General features: G+C 47.5%; 1 protein-coding gene across 1 annotated transcript; it reads right to left on the reverse strand.

The window, feature by feature from the left end:
* Positions 1-15921: 15921 nt before the first annotated feature.
* On the reverse strand, positions 15922-20096 carry mafaa (MAF bZIP transcription factor Aa). The gene has a single exon (XM_079351508.1). It carries the CDS (start codon positions 18522-18524, stop codon positions 17592-17594), a length of 933 nt encoding a protein of 310 aa, XP_079207634.1. The 5' UTR covers positions 18525-20096; the 3' UTR covers positions 15922-17591.
* Between the last annotated feature and the right edge of the window lie 5640 nt (positions 20097-25736).

Below are 25736 nucleotides of genomic sequence, written 5' to 3' on the forward strand. Positions count from 1 at the left end.
CATCATAATAAACATCATTTAAATGATTTTATTAGACGTTTAAAATTTAAAAAAAAAAGCTCAATGCTCGTTCACTTCACACAATCTTAGAAACACTCCATGCATGTGCACACAGAGCAGGCAGCAGCACGCTAAAATGCTAAACCAGCAAGTATCTGCACCACAGCAGATGCAGCATCGGCGTGAGCCAAAACACACACTCACACACACACACACACACACACACACACACTTCAGTGAGTCTACACTCACCCCAATTCAACATTCAAACACAATTTAACCCAACTTCTTTCTTCACACGCTTCACGGCTGTGGCTCCGTTGGTTGAGTCAGTCGTTCTACAAGGAGGTTGGGGGTTCGATTCCCCAGCTCTTCAGTTCCCGCTGCTTCATCAGCGGCGTGTGAATGTGTGTGACTGGTGTTAGATACTTCTGATGGACTCATTACCCAGCAGCCTCTACCATCAGTGTGTGTGTGTGTGTGAGCTGTCAGATTTACTCACTTTTATAAGAGCTCACTTTGCAGTGTAACTCTTGTTTTAAAAGATTCTCACTTCTCTAAATAACTTTACCAAAGCTTTCCTACTTTTTAACGTTATATCATTAAATGTCATTGCTTGGTAAAAAGCTTTTCATTTTGCACACCGCACGCATGTTGGTCAGTAACCTTGTGGTTGTTCGAGTCCTCGTGGCGGCAGCGGCTGTGGGATGAAATCCAACCTCAGCCGCGTGCTGCATGTTTTTCTTTATTGTCATGTAACCTTTATTTAACCAGTAAAGAAAACTAATGGAGATGCAAAATGTCTTTTTTCAAGCGTGTCCTGGACGAGACAACACGAGTAACAGACCGACCATACAAATGCAAAAATACATCCTGAGACAAAATAAACTCCCGAGACACAAACTTCTGATCAAAAAAAAGTCCTGACATTTCCACAAAATGTTTCTGAACTTTTCAAAATGTCCTTCGGTTGAAAAATTGTGATGAAAGTTTTTGTTTAAATGTTCGTACTCTTTCAAATTTGCCCTCAGTCAACTAAACGTCCTCGCTCTCAAGGTGTGAAGCTTAGGTCAGTCCTCACAAAGGTAGAGGTACAAGTACACACACACACACACACACACACACACACACACACACACACACACACACACAGCTTCCCCATCCTGCCTCAGAGTGCCCCCTGAGGGACGCCACAATTAATGACCCTCCTGATGACCGCATCAGTGCTGCTGGGGGAGGCGGCGTCCTCTGAGGATCTACATCGTGACTAGAGGTGAGCTCTGTGTGTGTGTGTGTGTGTGTGTGTGTGTGTGTGTGTGTGTGTGTGTGTGAGAAAGAGAGATCAGGCCGGTGCATATAGAAGAGCTGAGGGAGGCACCTCTGGGCCCAGGTGATGTCACACAGCGCTGGCGGCAGCGGCGGCGGCTGCACGTGTGTTAGCTCAGGCCCGTGTGTGTGTTGCGCACACTTCCCTCGCTGGTTTCCTCAGCGCCAGGTGACGGTTGTGTATCGATGGCTGAGTGTGTGTTTTTTCGCTGAGGTGTGTGTGTGTGTGTGTGTGTGTACGTGTGTGTCGGGGGGCAGACGCAGCATTTTAAACCTTAGGCTTCAGCACAAAGGGAGCTGTGCTAGCTAACCATCAGCGCTTTAGCTGCAGCGTCCACCTCTGACGGGAGGGGCGGAGTATGTTAGGCCGCCTCCCTGCCTGGGAGCTTCCTGTTGCCCCCCCCCCCCCCCCAACACACACACACACACACACACACACACACACACACACCCTCTGCATCCCCACAGCCGGGCAGGTTGATGAAGGAGAAGCTGTCAATAAGAAAAACAGGCGACGCGGAGCTTCAAACAAACTGCTGTTAGAGACACAAACTAACAAGCCTCGGGCCGCGGCCTCGGCTTCTTCTTCTGTTTTTCTTCTCTGGTCTTCAGCGTCCGCTCAAAGGCTCCTTTTATCATGCACGTCACTAATTCCACCCTCTTCAGCACTTTGTGCGTTTGATTACACCTGTTTATGTGCTGCTGATGTTGTTTGCTCAGCCTCTCCTCGTGTGTGTGTGTGTGTGTGTGTGTGTGTGTGTGTGTTCTCTCTTAAACCAACCTGCTGACACAAGGTCTGTCCAGTTTAGATACCCAGCTCTGAGGGCACAGCTGAACTTCACACTCTCCTCTATTTCTTGAAAGTTTACTCTGACATAAGTGCTCACATTAACACTCTCGCTCGGCTCCTTCATGTGCACATCATCGCCTCCGTGTGTGGTTTCGCTGCAGGCCGTCATGCTTTTTTTCTTCTTTTTTTTTACAAGTAAAAGCAGAATCTGGATTTTTGCAAACGTGCACCCGAGAAGTTTCGGTCAAACTTGTTCATCTCGTTTAACTTTGAGAATTTGGGGCCAGTAGGCGAGAAAAAAAACAGAAAAACAAAATCCAGCTCTTAATCACAGAACTCTGAATCCATCCATCTCTTAAGAAATCACCACAACAATCGCTTTGGTCCTGCAGGCACACAAAAAAAAACCTCACCAGCATCCGGGCCCTTCGCTGGAGAAGATGCCTGCAGCACCCTCGTAGTGAGCTCGGTCCGGCGTGTTGTCGTGCAGGCGTGTGCGTCCTGCGACCTTAGACGCTGCACATGATTAGTTTTTATGAGCCCTAATGAATGCTTATACATTCTCCGGCCAACTCTAATTAATATTGATGAGATTCTGAGTTTGCTGACGTTCACCTTTTTTCCAGAAAGGCTTGATTCTGACCCGTGCATGTTCACAAACAGGAGTCAGCCTGAAGAGGGACGAGAGTGACAGCCAGCTCGGGTGTTTTTCAGCAACAACAAGTCCTGAGGATCGGAGCGCAGAAGAAGAAATAAGAATTTACATGTGAACGACCAGATCAGGAGGATTTCAGGAGCTGCAGGATCTTGCACGTCCTCTTCAACGTTGGACGTTACTGCTTGGTTCATATGTGACGGAGCTCAGTGAATTCGGATGTTTTTTTTTGTCTGCACTGGATCCAAAATGCGACCGGGTGACAGAACCCACGTCGGGATGAAAGCAGCATCTCTGGGCTGCGTGAGGACGACGTTCAATTTGAGTTTTCAAAACTTCCGTCCCAAACTTAAAATGATGATTTTCAAATTTACGCTGAAAGAAGCTTCGATACTCGATTAAACTTATATGTGAGATACACTTAGGTAAGAGGTCGAGAAGGCATGAATTATTTCCAAGTGGACACGTCTCCTCCAGGTGAGTGTTTAGCTCATTCACGGCACCTGGATTTAGCCCCGCCTTCAATAATTTAAGCAAACCGAGGGCAGGAATGGACTGTCCCCATTAGAGTCAGCTGTCCATCACTGAGCTGCCTCCCTGCAGCACGACGGTCCGCTCACATTTAAATCCACAGACTGTCTCTATTAATCAGCAGCTGGCAGCTTAGTGAAGGTAACAGTGTGAGGGTCTCCTACCTGTGCAAACACAAACACACAGACGCCGCGGAGAGGTCCGAGTTCGTCAGCTGACTGTGACTCACTCGGTACCACGAAGAGACCGAACCAAAGAAGAAGAGGCAGATTAAGAGAGAGGGGAACGTAGAGGTGAAATGACAGGTGCGGAAAAGGGAGGCGTGAATAATTCAGTGGCTGGTCTGGCAACATTTCATCTCTGTGTTGATCGCTCTCCACGTGTTTCCTGCTTCTTCTGCTGCTCTGAGATTCCCTCCTGCATTACATCTGGAATCGTATTCCTCTTAAATAAACGGGTCACATTTATAATATTTATAATAATGAGTCGGCTTCTTGGTCCTCTGTAAATATATTCCTGCTGTTTGAGCTTTTATGTTTTACAGACTTTGATATGAGGAGGTCTGTTTCTGTTTCTGGTTCGTTTCCAGTTTGAGTGAATTTGGCAAATCATGCATGAGCCAGCGACAACCTGCAGTTCATCGAGTGTCCACTGGGGGTCGGCTGCAAAAGGTCCCCGTAAGTCACTTACACTCATAAGAAGAGAAACTTGAGTGCTGAGATGAAATCCTGAAAGACAAGAAGTGGAAAGAAAATAATAAATGATAAATAAAAACACAAGTTGGAGCGTCGGATAGCTTCGCGGTTCTGTCACACGCTCCGTGTAAGGAGGCTATATTCCTTATCACAGCGACCGCGGGTTTGAATCCGACCTCGGCCCTTTCCTGTCTCTCTCTTCAGCTGACCTGTTCATTTAAAAGGATATTTAAAAAAAGCTCCAAAATGATAAAACTTAAAAAAAATCTAAATTAAACATTTGGGGAAGTTCAAATAAACACAGAAGCTGACCGCCACATCTCCAAGCCTTTAGACACCAGTGAACCGCCGGCGCCTGGTCACGTGGGACTGAAACAAAAAACTGTTCTTCAAACGTTTTGTTCAAATCTGGTCACCAGAGTTTCACCGTGTCCCAGTTTCACTCTACAGCTAAAAATAAAACGGGCACAGGAGCGGCCATTTTAGTGACTTCTTCCTCCGACTGACAGATGAGCTGAGAGAAGCAGAACAGTTGTGTTACCAAAACCAAAAGAGTCATAATTAGACAAGTAAAAGTCATGTTTCACTGTGATTTATGAAGCAGAGGGTGGATGTTAAAAAAGAACAACAAAAGATTTGCAGTGGGAGACAGAAAGTATTTAAACATCCAAACATCTGCTTTTCTTTTTCTTTCCTTCGTCTCATCTCGTCTTTGTGTTTAAAGCCTGCTGAACGTGCACTTCCTCTCCAGAGATCACACACACACACACACACACACACACACACACACACACACACACACACACACCCAAAACTTCTGTGTGTAGTCTCTGTGGAGTCACAGCACAATAAGCATCATGGGAAATAAATTCCTAATTGGAGGAGGGAAGAGAAAAGGCGTTCTGATGACGTCCCTGCCCGTCGACCTTTAAGTTCAACGAACGCAGAGAAAGGTCGAGACGCACGAAGCTCCTGAGACACCTGGAGAGGAAGCTGGTTGGAGGACGATGACACGATCGTTTTCTCGAGAGTCAAAGCATCATGAGCGTGTGTGTGTGTGAGCGTGTGTGTGTGTGTGTGTGTGAGCGTGTGTGTGTGTGTGAGCGTGTGTGTGTGTGTGTGTGTGTGTAGGGAGAGGGGGGTTGTTGTGAAACTCTCTGAAGCTGTGGTTATTAATTAAAAAAAACACTGTTGACACAAAGCGTCAGTGTAAAGAATGCAGCGTGTGTGTGTGTGTGTGTGTGTGTGTGTGTGTGTGTGTGTCGCTCGGCCCGGCTGGAGTGAGAACCGTCTCCTTGGTAACTCAGCAACTTTTCCCCTCTCTCTCTCTCTCTCTTTCCCCCTGAAATTGACCTCCTACTGAGTGCAAACACACACACACACAAACACACACACACAAACACACACACACACACACACACACAAACACACACACACACTGCAGCTGCATGCTTCATGAATATTTCATCAGAAATGGTCTTATGACATGAAACATCCCATCTGAGCCCCGCTGAGACTGATTATTAACCCGAGTGGACACGCCCCCTTACACACATGGAGTGTGTGTGTGTGTGTGTGTGTGTGTGTGTGTGTGTGTGTGTGTGTGTGTGTTCTTTCACCAGTAAATAAAAAGCATCTTTTTTTGCTTCGGTCCAAACTGTCAGAACAGATGATCCAGTTGCACAAATGATTTCAAAGTCAGGATGAATTTCAGCCCAAACGTGCGTCTCCTGATCCGTCACGTTTGGACCCTAAAAACTCAACAAGTCCAGTCCAGGACCCAAAACAAGAACTCCACGACCCGCTCTCTGGTCCCGACCCACCGGTGGAGAACCACTGCGCTGAAGACGACCAATGGGAGAGTCTCATTGGCTGCTGGTGTGAAACAAACTGCAGTCAAACGGTTTGACGACTGCATGTGGTAAAAAGACGAAACACACACACACACACACACACACACACACACACACACACACACACACACACACACACACACACGCACACACACACACACACACAAGCAGGACCCACTGTTTACCAGATGGTATGTAAATATCTTGTGGCTGTATGTGAAAGCGAGCACAAGAAGTTGAGGGTTTGTTGCCTTGCTCAAGGACACCTCTGCAGCATCCAGGAAGTGACCTGGCACCTCTCGTGCTACCAGACCGATTTCCAGACTCGTCCTGGACCAGGACTCAAACTGAGGACCCTTCAGTTTCCAACCCAGACTGAGCTACTGCCACCCAGGCGACGTGATGTTTCTTCTCTCATCGTCCTCGCCGCCGCCGCCCTGCGAGCTCCATCCGCACATCTCCAGTCCGGACTCCTCACCGCTGTCACTCACGGCTCTCAGAGGCGTGGAGGTCCGCCGGTCTGACAGGATGTGGAAGATGAATCTGTCTCATCAGGAGCCGGGGCGAGCTCCCTTTCCAGGGGGGATTCCCACCCGCTCCCCTCCTGTCAGGTTTGATGAATCTCCCTCTCGCTCCTTCGGACGCAAATCGCGAGGTTTTATCCAAACGCACCACTGCTCCGTCGTTCAGAGGAGGACTGTGGGACATTTCAACCTGACAGGCTGCAGATGTGACTCGTCCTTCTGCTCTGTGGACAAAGTCAAGAGAATCCAGAGGTGAAGGAAGCAAACCATCACCTTCCTCAGCTGAACCAATCAGCTCCGTCTGACTGAAACAACAGAGAACAAAGTCGATGGTTTATGGAGTTAAGTGATAAGACGTGGAGTGATTTATATCTGAAATATCTCAGATTTAAAACTTGTCATGTCATGGTTTAAAACAACAGATCACACTTTCATTGGTGCGTTGTGTTTTTGCTTGTTCTGAAACTTGACGTAGTGAGACTGTTGGATTCCCACAGATCGGGATTCCCGAGGATGTGAAACTCGGAGGTTGCTTAATGCTCGCCGCATCTTTTGGGTGTCAATCAAATCGGAGTTCACGAGGTCGGTGCATTAAGGGAAGTTTTATTTCTTTTTGCAGCAGATCTGCTGAAGTTCTTCCCCTTTCAGCGCATTTCAAGAACTGAAAGTGTAAATGATCAGAAACAGAAAGTTTAAAGAGTACTGGACTCCACCCGAGCGTCCGGTCCTGCCTCGTCAGAGATTTTCACCTTCCCGTCATCTTAAAAACACTCCAGCACTACGACCTGTAAACAATAGATTCAAACAGCAGCAGCACGGTACGTTCTGTTTTCTGACGATAACCCAACGTGCGCCCTGAAATCTTAATAAAGGTCATGCAACTTTAATCCGTGTAAACAGGAGCAGGTGAGTGGACGGGACGATGACTTATTCATGGAGGCCGATGTGACCGAGACCTGCAGGCTGCCTCTGCGTGTGTGTGTGTGTGTGTGTTAATGTGTGCCCAGCCGCTCATCAGGCTGATTGCGTGTGAATGTCACCATGCTCGATTGCTGATCTGCCCCGCGGAGACTTACAGGTGGCGGAGTCAACATAAAGACGTGCTGTATAGACGACGCACAGCGAGGCGACCACGCCACAACACGAGGAGAGGGAAGGTTGATTCCTCCTCCCTGTTTGCCTCACAAACCAGCTGCTTTACTTTAAGGCGCCGTGTTACGTCGACGTCATCCGACCGCCGTCAGCGCGCGGCAGGTCGTCAAACCCGAGACGTGACGTTGCTCCTCACAAGCACAGAAAAAGATTCAACCTGTTTTTTTTTCCTGCAAAAACAACAAGAGGCATTTCTTCGAGGTTTTATTTGATCTTTTGCCTCCAACCTGAAGCTCCTCACGCCTCGTCCTCCGGAGCTTCCCGTCATCTGGGCCGCGCTGATTTCAAATCGTGTGTTTGATGTCAACGATTCAGTCTCCTGTCGTGTGGAGGGAATCTAATGAAACTTTGAGAAGCACAAAAAACCGTCATGAAATGTTTGACTCACAGATTTGTTGTCGTCTTTGGGATCTCTCACGGCGTCGACGTCGGCTAAAATCTAAACGATGTGTTTCTGCGTGCGCTGTAACAAGACGCAGAGTTCAGAGCCGTGGGGAAAGAGAGCCGGATGAAATAAGAGAAATTCTTTGCGTTGAACTTCCTCTGAGGAACATGTGAGTGAAACAGAGGAAATCAAGATGTCTCCTGACAGAGCTGTTCACATTATGCACATCACAGCGGGAGACGAAAGCAGCAGAGTCTGCTGAAGACGCTACGTGCAGGTCACTGGAAGGTCACCGAATATAATCCTAACTTCTCCCTCTCGTTGGCTCGAGGTGATTTCTCCGGAAAAAATCCTGCTGCGTTCTCACTTCAGCGAAAAATGCATCTGTTTACGTTAACACGTGCAGCTCCTCCGGCAAAATATCAGTTTTTTTCTGCGTTATTGTTTTTGCACATTTAGATTTTATTAGTGTAAATATTATTGATCTGATTTGACCTCATTTTGTTTCATATTTTGCACCGTGGGGAGGGGGGAAACGTATGTCTGACATATTTTGGAATTGACAATAAAAAGACGATGAACCTTGAACCTTGAACCTTGAACCTTGAAGCTCTATCAAACGTGTGGATGCACGTCTGCTTCGGGTTTCTGGAGGTGAGATCAGCAAAATGAGCATGATGACTGTGTATTCAAACTTTTAAGAGAAAATTAAACTTGTGATGCAGGGCCAACAATATGCCTCCCTGTGTGTGTGTGTGTGTGTGTGGGTGGGTGGGTGTGAGAAACATTTGCATCAATCCAGAGGGAGATTATGGAGCGACAAGAAGTTTTCAGCTCTCAGATTTGAAGGAGAAGAAACGAAGAACAGATCTGAGCGACGAAGAAAAGAAGGATAACTCGAACGTGTTTCCACACTTAAAGGTGAGAATGAACCAAGAAACAGTGAACCCACACACAACAATCAGGAGCTGTAAGTGCAGCAACATCCACCACAACAACAACATGACGGCAGAGAGCCGTATCAGTGAGCGAGGAGACGGAGGGAGGCGAACAGCTGGCCCCAAACTGCCAACACGTCTCACCACAAACGATACCTCTAAATGAAAAGGCGACATGTCAGACAAAGCAGCTCCTCTTTTCCACGAACGCTCTTTCGTTCCTCTCGCTGTTTCTTCCTCTTTTGCTTCTCGTCGTCGCCCCGCACCTCTCTGTCACCGAGCGCGGGCTGCCATGACAGTTTCAGCACTCTGTCTCCGTCTCCTCCTGCGCACGCCGGCGGCGGCAGCGCTGAGTCTGCACTCCGTCGCCACAAACACTTCTTCATTCTGTTTATCTGTCCTCGTCGTTGTCTTCCCGCAGAGCCATCCCTCTGCTCCGTGTTTAACGGGCTAAATGAGGACATGCTTTTTATAAGGCGACGGCTTTGAGTGCACCCCAGTTTAAGTTACATCGCAGAAGAAAGACGACGTCGTTCTGTTCCTCTGACAGTCTGTCACACTCAGAGTTAGACGACGCTTTCATTCCACGTTTAATTGAGGAAGACTTTTAGGAGTTTCGCACCAAACTTCCTCCAACTCAAGAAGAACCGCACGACTCTCAACGCTCGGCTTGAATTGGAAAAGAAACCATCAATAACATCTCTGAAGAAGGTCGACGTCAGAGAGTAAGAAGAACACAGGCGAGGATGTCGAGAGGAGGAATAAATGTCAGGAAGTGCAAACACAGGTGCTGACAGGAAGTGACCCGAGGCCGAGCACGACCTCGACCGCTTCAAAACCATCCGAAACGTCATCATCATCATCCTCATCGTGAAGGTCGCAGGTGTTTATAAAGAGCTGGGTCTTTAGCTTTTTCTTAAAGGTGCAAAGAGGCTCTGCAGTCAATGGAGTTTGGAAGTTTCTCCCTCCACCGGGGGGCGACAGAGGAGAAGTGAAGGTCCCGTCAGACGGCGGGCGGGAGCCTGGACCTGAGTGAGAAAGTTTAGGGACGTTTGTCTCACCAGGAAAAGACTCCAGTCAGTGTCTGATATGTTTTTAATAGCTCTTTCATTTCTTTTTCGTACTCGCTCTTGATTACTGTTTTTGATGCTTGTTTTTTTATCTTTTTTAATTTTGTTTGCACTGTGTGATTTTTCTTCCGCTATCCTGCTTTGCTGTAAACACTGTCAATGAATAAAGGATGATCTTATCTTAAATGAGCCGTTTCATGAGCTGCAAAGTAAGTGTGCAGGTTTCTGTTTGTGAACAGTCAAACATGCACCAACAGATTTTGTTGTATGCAGGAAAACAGTCGACGTCGTGGCGAGCAGATCAAGTCTAACACACTTTGAATATTTAACCCTAAATCAGAACATGTGCTTCTTTTTTCGGCCTTTTCTGATGTCGTGTCTTTGTGTTGTGTAACTTGTTGATCACCGTTTGACTCCTGATGTGAACGTGTTGAAAAGGTCAAGATGAAGGTTAACGGGATCACAAGAGGCGTGGCAGGAAAGGAACGACCCGACCTTCAGCTTTAACTTGAGTCGCAGGGAGTGGGAGGGGTTTCATTCTCATTCTCCAAACCCAGTTAACACACACACACACACACACACACACACTGTCATTTTAGGGGGGGGAGGACTACCTTTTAGATGAGCATGAGTCCGGACAGTGTGTGTCTGCCTCTGGGTCCAGGTCCCGAGTGTGTGTGTCAGGCTTGGTGACGCCTCCATCACTTCCACTCTGCAGCTGCACCGTGGTCACCGCTGCGACTGCCTGCGCGGCGTTTTGCGGGTGCAGAGGGTGTCAGGGTGCGTGACAGCGGGCGGCGAGGTTCCTGGCACTCCCCTGTCATCGCTGAGAGTCTGTTTGTCACGGAGCAAACGCAAATCCACCCTCAGGAACCAAGACGAGTCACTGATAGGAAGACGAGACGAGTGATCGGACGTCGCGTGGAGCAACGTTTGGACACTTAGGACACGAGCTCATGTTGTTTTATTATGTCTGTATAATGTGTGGAGTTTCTTTGATTCAGAGTGTGTGTGTGTGCGTGTGTGTGTGTGTGTGTGTGTGGAGCAGGAAGTGATTCTGTGGTATGGCTGCAGGCCAGGCTGAGTGGAATAATTGATTGTCGATTGACCCTCCACTGCCACTGAGGACAGTCCTCTCCACTGCATTACTGCACACACACACACACTCTGGTCAACAGCCCTGCTGTGAGTCTCTGTGTGTGTATGTGTGTGACTGCATGAGTGTGTGTGTGTGTAATCCCACAGCCCACAAACCACAGCCACAAACCCACTGCTATCATAGAAAGGAGAAGCCCTCAGTGACCTGTGACACGCTGAGAGGGAAAAAGAAACAATGACTGGATGATTTAGAAATATGCTGAATCACGCACACACACACACACACACACACACACACACACACACACACACACACAGAGAGAGAGATGGGGAAGTGAAACATGAATGGAAGTGATAGTGGTGGTTTGAGAGATTCAGCAGGAACTCGAGCCCTCGTTAAAAGGTTGACTCAGTAAAACGCCTCGTGACCGCCGGCAACGAGAAATAAAATAACACCGAGTAAATCCTCTTTAAGTGACTTCTTGGCAACGGGAACAATAATGAGCTGAAGCTACTTTTAAGCACAATAAATATAGAACAGCGCTCTTCAGTGTGATACACAAAATGACCATGATAACAGTTTTTCTGCCTTCAACACTTTAAACGGACGATTTGGAGCTAATTTTCCCTTTATGGCGTGTTTCAGGTGAAACGTGGCACACACACACATACACACACACACACACACACACACACACACACACACACACACACTTGTGCGTCCTGCTTGTTTAGAGATCAGCACATCATCCCTCTCCTCTCGTTTGTTTGTTTGTTTGCCGGTTTGTTTATTACTGTATTTTCAAAGCACAGACACGCGTAGATTTGCTGTTTGGGCATATTTTCTCCTGTGATAGCATGTTTGAATTTGTCAACTCAGCATGCAGTGTGTCAGGCTGTGTGTGTGTGTGTGTGTGTGTGTGTGTGTGTGTGACAGTGGGGAGCTGTTGCAGGCAGCAGGCCTGTGAGCTCAGGGGTCGCAGCAGCAGCCGTACGGCGTCACCGCTGCCAAATTGCTTTTCCTGGGCGCGTCAGGCAGGAGGGAGTCAGGAAGGTGTGCCCCCCCCCTCCCCCCCTCCCCCTCCTGGCCCTGGGGTCACTAACTCAATCACCAGATCAGGAGTAATAATTATTAATACCCTGTGAGCGTTAACAGCAGGCAGGTGATTTATCAAAAATGTCGATTACATTTTGCGCAGGGTGACAACTTTTGGAAGGCGAACACGTCCCTGAGGAGAGAAGAGCACCTGAGCACGAGAACGACTCGACTGTACGGAGCCTCTGACGTGCACCAACGTCTGACTGGTGACCAATGAAAGCATCATCATCATCTGCCAAATGAGAATCTAGATTTTGGATCACAAACGTCTTTGAAGCTGAGCAGCATCATCATCACCAGGGGAAACTTTGTCTGCTGAACTTATTTTAAAAACGCTGCCCGGTTCTTCGGCCTCCTTGTCAAAGGTCAAAGGTCACACGTGAAGCTTCCCAACAGGCCGACATAAAACAGGAGACATGAAGCTGCAAATAAAATCAGTCTTCTCTGTCAGTTATTTTGTGACTTTAAGGATTAACCTGAATGTGTGAGGGCTGAGCTGGAGTCAGATCTATTGACATGAAAGCCAGACGCTGTTTAGGACCGAAGAGGAGCGTCACAGTAACACGTTTAATCACGATAGGGCCAGTCAGGTTTCCCCCTCTCCTGCACACACTGTTGTTGTTGCCATCGAGTAATACACACTGTGCTTTTGTGAATCTGATGGGTTCTGGTGGTCTCTGATGGTTTTGGGGTGAATTGGGGGTCCGGGAGCAGGAGCCGGGGTCCGCTTTGTCTGATCCTCCAAAAACACAACAACAACAGGTAATTATTGAAAAGCATGAGAGTCTATTGTCTGCAGGCTGCTGCTACTCTGTTTGTCTGGACGCAGTGTTCATGGTGTGTGTGTGTGTGTGTGTGTGTGTGTGTGTGTGTGTGTGTGTGTGTGTGTGTGTGTGTGTGTGTGTGTGTGTGTGTGTGTGTGTACTGTAGGTAAGCTGAGCCGAAGAGACGCTGACTGTGTCGAATCTCAGCAGCAGCAGCTCCAGACGCCAGAGACGCACACTGCTCCCCTCTCTCTCTCTCTCTCTCTCTCTCTCTCTCTCTCTCTCTCTCTCTCTCTCTCTCTCTCTCTCTCTCTCGCTCGCTCGCTCGCTCGCTGCCTCCCGGATGATGCAGCTCTGGACGGACTCTGCCCTGTTTCACAGAGCCCACAGTGTCGTCCCACTCATCTCTCTCTGTCTCACTCACACACACACAGACATGCAGAAAAACCTTTTCTTCTTCCTTCCACTGCATACAATCTCAATCTGTGTGTGTTAGCGGCACACACACACACACACACACACACACTGAGACACACACTCTGACTCGGTGTGAGGTGATGGCTGTCACACTGCTCAACCTTTCCTCTGAGTCAGCAAAAAAACAAGAGGAGGAGGAGGAGAGTGATGGAGAGACTGAAAGAGGCCGGGGAGGAGGAGAAAGAGAGAGAAGGAAAAGGGAGAGAGAAATTAAAATTTGAACAGAGGTGAAAGCTGTTTCTCCGCCCCCAAAAAAATCCCCTCGCTCAGCAATTTAATTAGCTGGAAAAGTTGGGAAACAGAAGCACAGACGGACTGATGGATGACGAGGACAGAGCAAGGTCAGCAGGACCTGAAAGTGTGTCTTCAGGTCGTGTGTGAGGAGTGAATCATGTCTTCATCTTTACAGGGGTGTAAAAGTATCAACAAGAAGACGTGTTCGGCGTTAACGAGACTGTTGGTTGAAAACAAAAATCTTTCTGAAGGATGAAAAATGTTTCAGTCGTGTTTTGATGGAAACAACATTTGTATAAAAATGAAAGGAGAGTGACACGTTTAGTTCTGGTGCTGGTCATCTTCCTCCTGACTCTGTCCCACGTTGGGATCATTCAAACTGTGAATCATTAACACATTTTAATTGTTGCACATTTTGTGGGCTCTGCATTCTCAGGATGTGATATTTTGTGATACAGATATTTGATTAAATATCCAGAGCCTGCATATTTAGTGCAACTTTGCTTTTCTAAAAAAATTAAAACAGGAATAAATATAAAGAAATGAAAACAGCTGCAAATACAAACAGGTGAAGGTGGAAACAAGTTTCTGCAGAAGATCACTGACTTTCTTCTATTGACCTGTAGGCATCCACTGGCCCTGACACACACACACACACACACACGCACACACACACACACACACACACACACACACACGCAAGCAGAGAGTTATGAGATGTGTTTGAAGTGAGCCGCCACCCACCGGGCCTGACGGCGGTGTCACATCAACACCAACGCGGGGTGGCATCTGTCTCAGCGCGCGCTGCTTCCAGAAAGAGAGTGAGAGAGAGACAGCACTTAATGTAGCTTAGAGCGCGTGCACGAGTGCGCGCACACACGCTCTGGTCACGCAGGGTATCATTCGCAGCTGCCCTATGGACACACTGTACACATAAGTGAGTGAAACAGAGAGTTCGGCTCGTCTACCTCTCTGCTGGAAGGAGGCCGCCTCGTCCATCCATCACCGGCTGCTCGGCCGCGCAGAGGCCCGCTGACAGGCAGCCAAAGCCGGGCAAGCGGAGCGGCTGTGTCCGCCGCCTGGACATCGTCAGCGTGAATGTTTTAAAGCAGCATCTTCCAGCAAACATCCCGCATCTTCACAGCTGCTCAGACAGGGAGAAAAACCCGCAAACAAAGTGCTCCTTAACTTCCTCCATCACATCAGAGCGCGCGCGCTTCTGACAGAAACAGGAGAATCAACCCGCAAAGAAAAGAGACAGAAAACATCACAATAAAACTATTAAAAATATATATTGATTCTGTTATAGCCGAGAATTTAATATTGGATATTATAATTGATGTTTTGTATTTAACAGGAAGACACTGGCCTTATGTGATTCCAGCAGACTCATAAATTAGGGTTATAAAATGTAATTTATTTGGCATACTTATCATTATTTTATAATGCTATTTTAATATTTAATTAATAGATGTGACAATATTCAAACACTTTAAAAGGACTTTAAGATTTTAAGTGTCGATGAGTGTGTGTGTGTGTTGGATTTATTTTTCTACCTGTTTGTAGAGTTTTTGATTTTTCTGAAATACATTTTAACGGATTATTTTTAGAAATAAAATAATTTTCCTAATAATTAAGAATCTTTTTTTTTTTTAAACCTACATGCACACACCTGTGAAGCTCAGCTCAGCTGGCCTTAAATCAAACACACACACACACACACACACACACACACACTCGCTCTTACATAAAACTAAACCTTTAATTATTTAAGCTGCAGGAAGCTTTCCGTTTCTTTTTCTTCTCAAAAATAAAGAAGAAGAAAAAACATTTCGTGGATTTAACAATGAGGGCAGCAGCACACTGACATGTTGGGACAGAACTTTTTATTAAACATTATGAAAACAAGATTCTCAACAACGCTCCACTTTGTAGGTTTTTCACTGGTTGACAGTCAGGACACGTTCATTGAATAAATATAGAAATCATATGTACAGATATACATCCACAGCACTGTGCAGAAGCTCTCTTCCGGGGTTATTTGTCTCAGTTTTACTCTGCAGGGCTTTTTTTTTATTTTCGTCTTCAAATGTTTTTCGGATTTTCATTCTGAGGATGCTGTCAGGAAAAAAACAGCACAATTTGAAATAGTATCAAACGAGCAAAAAACAATAAAGAAAGAAATACAAAGATGATTCTGTTTTCAGGAGATTCGTTTGCAGATTAAAATATTTTCGTTTTTGTGGCTCACATAAAAGTTCGGACACTGCGAGCATTAAAAAATGTTCAATTTATCACGTGTTTTTTTTTGCATTTGTTCTGAGTTAGTGGTTGTTTTTCTGTGGCATTGCGATCCAAAAAAAAAAAAAAAAAAAAAAAAAGTCTCCTGCTGCAGGTTTGCGCCCTCCAACAGGTATGCTGAGCATCGACCACTTCTGCACAATATTGCACATATATCTAGGCAGCAGAAAACACACGAACCAGGGATTTCTTGTTGACAGAATAATGCATCGAGTTACTCCAAGAAACAGTAACCGCCTGTCCCCCCTCCAACAACAAGCAGGCATCGAGTCAGACACCGGGCTGCTGCAGGAGACACGCAGGACACATTTTGTCGACACATATTTTAAAGTAAAAAACAAAACAAATTGAACTGAGTCTTTTTCATCAACAGGTTGGTGCATAGAGTTTTAGCAGCGAATGCAGTCCATCTAATAAACGAGGCTTCTTCACCTCATCAAATTTACATCCAGGGTTTCTAACAGATCAAAGGTCCTATCAGTAGAAAACAAAACGTGTTTATCCAGTTTGATCTCTTCTTAGTGCAGTATAGGCTTGCCTTTGACATTACACATGTTCAGTAGGAGGAGGATACCATAGACGATTTTGCATGCTGTAACATACAAACATTTGTATTAAGACATTTCGAAGAATCCAAGCAACAAAAGCAGGTTTTCTTTAAAAAGAGAGAGAGAGAGAGAGAGAAAGAGAGAGAGAGAGAGAGAGAGAGAGAGAGAGAGAGAGAGAGAGAGACAAGTAAAATAACAGTTGACTGTTTTTTTCTCTACACGTTATGTACAGGTGGAAATAAATACAGTCTAAAATCTGGCTCAGTTAATCTCTTTTTGTTCGTTTTTATTAGTCTTTTTTTTTTTTTTAAAACAATAGAAAAATTGATTGAAAATAGCAGTCGAAGACGCATCCATGTTTCGCAGTACAGCAGATTGTTTTGCAGGTTTAGTCCGCAGTCTTTGCACCTCTCAGGGGGGGGGGGGGGGGGGGGGGGGAGAAACATCGTGTGGCTTGTTGCATACCCAGGCCTTTACTGATGGCAGAGGATGAGGGAGGAGAAGCATTTCGAGGAGGAGAGAACCATGGGCCATGCTTTCCATACATGTGAGAGGATTGTGGGAGATGACCCGGAGGTTACCATACATGTCCTGCATGCAGGGTTGCAAATAGGGATGAGAAACTATAGACTTGCAATATTGAAAAAGTCTCCTTCTCTGCATCGCAGGCCGCCTCACTTTCACACAGACAGTCTGATGAGCTTCCTGGAGACACAGAAAGAGGCGGTGTATTGCTTCCCCCCCTCCTGCATCTGTTTCAGTCCAATCTGAGTTTTTGTTTGAGTGACTCTTTCTCCTCGTTTTAAGACAAAATCATCTCTTTGAATTTAAGAAAGTCATGATCAGCGTCAGAGTGCTTCAGTAAGACTGACCGGGTTCTGTTGCACCAGAGAAAAGTCTATAGGTTAAGTGATCCCACGTGCTCACCTGAGAGCAAGACAGAAGTTAAGCCAAAAACATCTTTAAGACTCAAACTGCGCACGATGACTACTTCTGTGCGCATCTAAAAGAAAAAAAAAAGAGTAAATATTGTGTTGTTGTGTTTTTAGTCTTCTCTGTCGAGGGAATAACTGTAAACAAAATACAAGAAAATATAAATTAATGTAACACGGATGTCTGTGTGGGGTGGAACTCAGAGTCTAGTCAGTCTCTCACATGAAGAAGTCGGTGCTGGCCTGTTTACCGGACGGATCTCTCGTGTTCGTGGGTCCGCCTGCATTGTAGGTCCGGCTGGCCAGTTTCTCGTACTTCTCCTTGTAAAGATCCCTCTCCTTGGCGAGGCGCACCACGTCCTGCTTCAGCTGCTCCACCTGGCTCTGCAGCGTGCACTTCTCGGTCTCCAGCATGTGCCTCTGCTGGACGCGTTTGAAGCGGCAGGACTGCGCGTAGCCCCGGTTCTTCAGGGTGCGTCTCTTCTGCTTTAAGCGGATCACCTCCTCCTTGCTGAAGCCCCGCAGCTGCCGGTTCAGCTCCCGCACTGTCATGCTCACCAGCTGCTCGTCTGAGAAGCGGTCCTCCAGGCGGGCGTGGTGGCCGTGGTGGTGGTGATGGTGGTGGTGATGGCCCTGGTGGTGGTGCGCAGCCGAGGCCGCGGACAGATCCTCGCCTACATACTGCTGCCCGCGGAAGCCCTCGTAGGCCTGGTGGTGGTGATGGTGGTGCGCGTTCCCGATGAGGGCCTCCACCGCGTCCTCCGGGGTCAGGTTGAGCGCCTCCGGGTTGATGTGGTGCTGGTAGCTGGGGATCCAGTAAAGGTCCTCCAGCTGAGGCTTGCCTGCGTTGCTGTGATTGTTGTTGCCGCTGCTGTTGTTGCTGCTGCCGCTGCTGTTGACCCCGCTGGTCAGGCTCTGGTTGGGCTGCGCGCCAGGACTCGGCGCACAGAAGCTCGGGGAGGAAGGCACGGAGGAGCAGGGCGTGCTGATCGGGGTGGAGGACAGGGAGCCGGACGGGAGCCGGTGGCAGTAGCGGTCGGCCTCCGGCGGCTCCTTCTTTACCTCAAACTTCATCAGGTCAAAGTCGTTGACGTACTCGATGGCCAGAGGGCTGTTTGGCAGCTCTGCGCTCATAGCGAGGTCGGTTGCCATGTCAGTCCATGCGACGACTCCTGCCCTAACAGCCAAACCGACGGTGGGCAGCTCTCTGGGATACAGATTGTGAGGAGGAATAAAAGCCTGTATGGTGTATATATAGACACACACACACACACACACACGCACGCACGCGGGGTGCGTGGGGCTGCTGCAGGCTGGGGGGTGGGTGCACAAACTTATTAAGGCTGCTCGCCTCTAAGACAACTTCTAAATATAGTGGCGTGAATATACGTATGCATGTAAATGAACTTGTACACCTGCCAGTGTGCCTCCGCTCGCAGCTCTTGTTGACAACTTATCCCAGGTCAAATGCACGCTTTAATACCAGGAGCCCCCGGGGGCGGCTGAAACTCGAGCCCGGTGAATTTGGAGACACCAACCTGTCTTGTCCTCGCTTCACCTCAGCAGTCCACTTGCCTCCTGGTGATTTACTGTCCTCGGTTCTGTTCGAATCAAGTGACAAGTAAAAGGTTTCGGCGCGTTATAAATATTTTCCCAGCATCCTTCTTCACCTCTCGTTGTTTACAACTTGATCTCCAGTCCCCGCAGCATGGCCCGTTGTGAAAGTTTCCCCACACACAGTCAAGAGGGTGTGTGACAGTCTCAAGACGCTGCGTAAAACGTGCGTAAAAGTGTTCCCAAAAACTCCTGGGTATCCAAAGTGGAATGGCACGTGCACAAGTTTTCAAAGTTCTCATGCATGCGAGGTTGATCTGAAGCTGCAGAAAGAGCTCCTGCTCACAGGGACAGGAAAGTCTGGTCCCCTGGTGTTGTGGTCAGTCCGGGTATTTGGCTCAAGCAGCGGATTAGTGACAGCTTCGATCCCCGCGGTCCTCTCCCCCCTCACCGGGGTGCGTTGTTGAAGACCTGACGTGTGTTGACTCTGTGTGTATTATTATGCAAGAGGTGATAAATTCCACTTGGTTTTCTCTCTAACACTCAAACTGTTTCTAAAAGCTCCACGTTGCAGCCACGCAGTGTCACTGAGACGCTGCAAGGCACTCTGCTCTTATAAAGACAGCGTGGCCCCGACCCTCCCACACAGAGGTGTGACGGGCCAATGGAAGGAGACCACAGCAAGTGCATTTGCATTCTCCTATAGCAAGCCCGAAGAAAGCCGAGCGGAGCCGAAGTGAGCGGATCGCGCAGGGGAGAACAGGTGCAGCAGATCCCCCCCTCTAGTGACCGAGCAGGTGCTACTGCACGCGGAGCAGCAGCGCGGAGTAAGATGAGCTCCGGTAGTTCCTCACAGGAAAATGTTTACTGGGAACAGAGAAACAGTTTTCCCCATTTCAGGAGTGTGTGTCAGTTATGTAACCAGTAAGCCGGGGTTTAAATTTTACCTGAGCAAAAAAAATACTTTTTATGCATTTTTTTTTACGGAAACATTTGAGGCACTTTCAATATGAATACTATTAACACCTGACCTTAACTTAGAAATATTCAAATAAGTTTTGCATTATTCTTCCATATTCATAAAAACCTGTTTTTGTAACATCTGGATTTGTAACAGCTCTGTCATGTTTAAAAAAGGGTCTCTTAAACATTTCAATACAAACAGTAACAGTACACGTATATGTAACTTTTATTTAAGTGAAGTAAAGGCTATATATACATATATATATATATATATGCAGGATTTTTATTTTATTTTAATGTTGTGAAGTTATTATAAAGTGCATGGATCAAGATCAAACTAGTTATGTGCACGTGACTGTGTAAAGTTGGTGACTGTCAAATAAACATGTTAATTACAGATGTGATGTCAGAAACATAAAGTGTCCTACCACGTTTATTAAAAACAGCTTATTGTATCTGCTGAAGTCCTCTGAGTCTCTTAACCAGGAGCCTGAAGATGATTCTGACAACACAAACTACCAAATCTATCAATACTGATCGATGAAAGGCCGCGCGCCCCCTCAGCCCCCCCAAAAATCAATGCGCATTTCCGCGAGGATGTGAGGAGGCCTGTGCGCTGTGGCTTCGCTGCGCGCGGGTTAAGTATGATTGGATCGTCCTCGCGCTGGTCTGCGGGGTTTTCATTCGCAATTAACCACAAATTGCATCCCGTCTCATCTCCGAGGATCGACGGATAATTAAGCCACACTGCGCGCGCCTCCATCCCGGACACACACGTCTCATTTCCTTGTGGAAAGAGAGAGAGAGAGAGAGGGGGGATTTAAGGGGGTGGGGAGGCTGGGCAGGATGTCGATGGTATCATGGGAGCTGGACTTAAACCGGGACGGTGCTGCACCTGACCCGTTTAGCCTCTTCAGCAGCGGCTGCCCCCTGGAGTCCCATCCAGCAGCGTATATGTGAGTGATATATCTGCGGATAAAGTGCCTATCTGCGGGAAAAAAAACAGGTGGTGGCAGTAAGTTTAACTTGGTCAGATGTGAACAGGAAAACCTTGCACAGCTGCTGAGCTTAACTTCCAGTCCGAATGGCCATGAAATACGCGCCCCCTCCTCCTCCTCAAATCTGCTGGCGAGGATGAAAAGAAGAGTATGAGATGAAGGGACGGAAATCATATCGAGGTATTTGAAGTTTAGGTGCGCTAAGTCATTAAGAGAGGGTTTTTTTTTTATCAAATAAGCAGGAACTGGCCCTAAACGCCAAGCTAAGCATTCTGCATTGAAATGGCACCTTTAAGAAGATCTGCTGTGGTCCATTCATTGTCAGGGGAAGGGGAGTGTCTGCGGCCGAGGGCTTGAGACATAAATTTTTGAAGTCAGGGTTTTCATTGTGCCTTTGCATATTGAGACTTCGCTGCAAGTGCAGTTCTACCGATTTAAGCAAAATGGACATCAGCAAGGTGGAGGATCGACGGTGTGCTTTGAGCCGGCCGCGAGGCGAGCATTGAGCCGAGGTAGCCGCCATCCAGGCCCTGAAAGAGCGGCTCCAGGAGGTGGCTCAGGGTTATCTGAGGCCTGGGAGGGTTTTTTTCTTTGTTACGGCAGTTAAGCCACTAATGCTGCTGTGGAGGAATCAGCTTTAATTGTGCAGCGATGTGACATGCACACACGTGCACGGACAGTCAAGTTAACAGGGAGGCTTACTTTAGAACCACATGTTCGAGGCCTCGCCACGTTTGTTCACCCGAGTGATGAAAGACTTCCTGTCGTGGTAGATTTGACGCCTCTCTTTCTTTTGGAGTTCTTTCTGAAGTGATCGCTGAGATAGAGAAACAGGGAACGACGCAATCCAAAAATCAGACGAGTCGACAAACTCCACCAACAGACACAGATCTTTTAGAAACACTCTGCATAACTAGTATATTACAAAAGCACTAAAACTACAGCTCACACACTGAGAGGTCATTCGTCAGAGGAGCGGCTCGCTTCTCCTGCTTTTTACTCCGAAAGAGGAAAAAAGCCAAGTTTGGATGAGACGCAGGATGGAGAGATGAGTGGAACACACAGAGCAGAGGGAGAACTAGAACACGAAGATCAGTACGAAACAACAGGAGCACTCGCTCACGGCTCCTTATTGGTCCGATTTGGATTTAAGGGGAATGGTTGAGTAGAACTGGAGAGATTGATGAACTATCTGGGGGGGGGGGTCTGCTGTCATATAGGGCCTCCATAAGGGGAGTGTGTGTGTGTGTGTGTGTGGGGGGGGGGGGGGCAGAGTTATGACAGGCCTTCGAGGTAGAGGATAAGGCTGAAACTAGATCTCCTCCAGACGTCACTGATTGTGAAGCGTCATGTTGCAGTTTGACTTTTATTCGGAGTGGCTCGTCGTGTTTTCAGTGTGTGATCACTGAAGTTGCTATTCTGTATATTTTTTTTTGCAGCCAATGTTTGAAATAACCTTCAAAGAAATAAGATAACTTTTCATGAACTAAAGGAATTTGTTTGCAAGAGCGTGACGGACAGTGGACGTCGATGTTTGTGGATGCGTGCGGGGACCAACAGAGGAAGAATACAGTCCTCAGAGTTCATCGTGTCGAGGTCAAAACCAGCGTGGCTGCAGAGAGCGGAGACGAGTTGTTCTTTTAAAAGAAGGTAAAATGTCCAGTGGGTCGTGTCTCTGTTGTTGAAACGAGGTTGTGTGACCCTGTGCAGTCTCACCTCTCCCATGATTCCTCAGAGTGGGACGAGTTCTGCTCTCTGCTCCTGATCGGCCTCGCTGGATCTAAACAGTGTCGATGTCGTCTCAGTGAGAAGTCAGACGACAGATTTAACCAAACCTGTCCAGTCCAAGTCAAACTGAAGTCAAACATTGTTAACAATCCCTCTGAAAGAACACGGAGATCTCTTTAAGGAGAGCCGGTCAGTCGCTCTGTTGTCTGATAATGTGATGCTCAGATTTCTTCACCTTTAAGATTTCTTACCTTCATCCATCTTTCTGTCTATTCATCCATGTGTTGGAAAAAAAGAGAATATTAAACAAAATAGGCTCAATCACGTAAACCAGTCTGACCAGCGCGCACACCCACACGCACACGCACGCACACGCACACGCACACGCACACGCACACGCACACACACACACACACACACACACACACACACACACACACACACACACACACACACACACACACACACACACACACACGGATGATGAAGAATCACAGTTGACCTCTCTTTTTGTCTCTCGGAGTCTACGTGGACAAATGATTTCTCTCCCTCTGTCTTCTCTCCGTCTCGTGCGCTTTTACTAAAAATTGAAATATTGATCTTAATTAGAGTTTGCCGAGCTCAGCAGCTCGCGTTGAGGGTTTTAGACAAGAGGCAGCAGACATCTGTCTCAGGCACTTATGTCTTCAGCGCAGGAGAGGAGCAACGTGGGTGAAGACGAGGAGGAGGAGGATGAAGGGGGGGGGGGGGAGTGTGGTGAGAAGAGTGATGGCTCCCTGTCTCCAGCTTTTTCTCAGAAACATGTCGAGCTCTCCATCTCTGCTCGCCGCCGTCAATACATCTGAGAGAAAATCGCGTTGAAGCAGTCACACACACACACACACACACACACACACACACGCACACTATTCAAACATCCACCCTGACAAAATGTGTTGAACACAGAACGCTGGCAGACTGAACATGAAGTTTCACATGTTCCTCTCTCTCTGGTTTGGGATCGTGTTCAACGTACTGCTGAGATTTGGATTTGCACACGGAAGCATTTTGGACCTTGAAACAGCCGCTCACGTCCAGGACTGTAGCACCAATCATTCCACACTGAGCCACTTTGGAGACAACCTGACTTGTTGGGTGTCACTACCTGGAGCTTGCATGTGCACTACCTGGTTGTGTTAAAGGATGGCGATGCTGTTGGGCATCACACATCACTTGATTATGTGCTGACTTGAAAAAATGTTCGTTAAGCTGCAGATAAATATTTGCTTCTGCATGTGCACCGACTCGGCTCTCCCTCAGGTGAGAGCTGGCATGGACGTGGGCGGAGCTTCCTGTCAGGACTTCCTGCGGTGTCGTGGAACTAATCGGGCGAAGGGAAGTGCCCGTCAGTCTACAGGGCTGAAGTTGCGGGAGCCAATAGGGGCGGAGCCTGGATCTGTTGAAGATGCTGTTTTTGTTTGCAGTTGCGACAAAGAGCCATGAGGTGGTTTTATGGAGCTCATCAGGAGGACACAGCTCATCTTTCATTCGGGAACAAGTATCCTGCGCTCATTTCAAACAGGAATACAACTTTTTAAAGCTCGGTGTGGACAATCACCTTTACAGACGCACCCAACGTGAACGTTAGTGCAAGCTGTTCGCTGGGTATATCTATCGTTTTACAACCCTCCTATTACACGCTGCTTCTTTGTCAGCAAACGGGAAAAGCATCCATTAAATAGCATGGGCATACAGCTGGCACGCTGCCGGCTCTCTCACACATACTTACAGGGTATTATTAGTTTTATAGGAGGTATGTTTTCTGCAGAGGAGGATGTCCCAGCATCGCCTCTGCCCTACTATGAACTTCCAAACAAGCGTTTAAATCACTGACAGACTGACGTGAAGACAAGTCAACAGCAGGACAGACGGAGGGTTGAAGCGTGGAGAGGAGGTCAGGTTACGGTAAAGTTAAAGGTTGTGAAACACGGACTTAAAGGCAGGTTGGTCGTTTCCTACAGATCCACTTTTTAAGATTTAGGTTGAATTTGTTTTTAGGTCCTGACAGAAATTGAAAAAGGAACAAAGAAAATCCATCATCTGTATCAGTTTGTAAGGCTGTAAACACTTCGACCAATGTCTGCCACGAGGTACCAATCTGATGAACCAATCACACGCCTCCCTGTCTCCCTGATCTCTGATGAACCAATCACACGCCTCCCTGCTCTCTGATGAACCAATCACACGCCTCCCTGTCTCCCTGCTCGTTCTCTACCTCTTGCGTGCTCTAGCTCAGACTCAAAGCTCGCCACGAATGACAGAGTTTACTTACCGCTGAATGAGACGTGAGGCGACGTCGTTTCTACACGAGGAAGAGATGAGCCGAGGTCACCTTCTGGAGGAACGCCGCTCGTGAAGATCTCCTCCTCTTCTTCTTTTAAATAAGTCTCAGAGCTCCTCTTCATCATGTGTGTGAAGTGTGTTTTTGTAAATCCACTCTGATCCTGTATTTGATCATGTCTATAAACCCCTCTATTTCAGCCCTGCTCAGAACAGGCTGTTTCTGTGTCTGTAGCTTTAAATATGTAAATGAGCTGTGTCTGGCCACGCCCCCTCTCTGGAAGGGCTCGGGTGTACTCGCTGCTTTCTGGCTCCATGTCCTATTGTTTACGGTGAGAAGGCAGACTCAGAGGGCAGAACAAACACCTAGCTATGGGAGTGTCACCCACCTGGGGGAGGGGCTACTGCCCTTTGTGATGTCATGAAGGGAACATCTCCAAACAACCTGTTTGAGCACACATTTTCTGAAAAGTGGAGCAGGCAGAAGACGGAGAGGATGGACTTTTCTCATCATTGGGGGGTTTGGAGACAGACTAGAGACACATGTTAGAGGAACATGGAGGAGAGGATTTTACAGAATCACACACACTCACACTCGTGGCATGTTGACGCTGAAGTCACCGTCCGCTCATGTGTCTTCGTCTCCGGGCTTTAAAGTGAAGATCACTGCTGCCTCTGTCAGCACCTTCCAATGAAAACACTCAGAGACACGCTCGGGGACAGAGACACACACGCAGCCCATAAACACTCTCGCGGCACTGACCTCACATTTCAAAAAGAGACACTGTGAAACATCGCCGCC

Source organism: Symphodus melops (genome assembly GCF_947650265.1).
Source record: "Symphodus melops genome assembly, chromosome: 8".
Classification (NCBI taxonomy): Eukaryota; Metazoa; Chordata; class Actinopteri; order Labriformes; family Labridae; genus Symphodus; species Symphodus melops.

Bases quoted from the DNA above. Each gene is read 5' to 3' on its own strand.
- mafaa (XM_079351508.1), bottom strand. From the start codon at position 18,524: ATGGCAACCGACCTCGCTATGAGCGCAGAGCTGCCAAACAGCCCTCTG.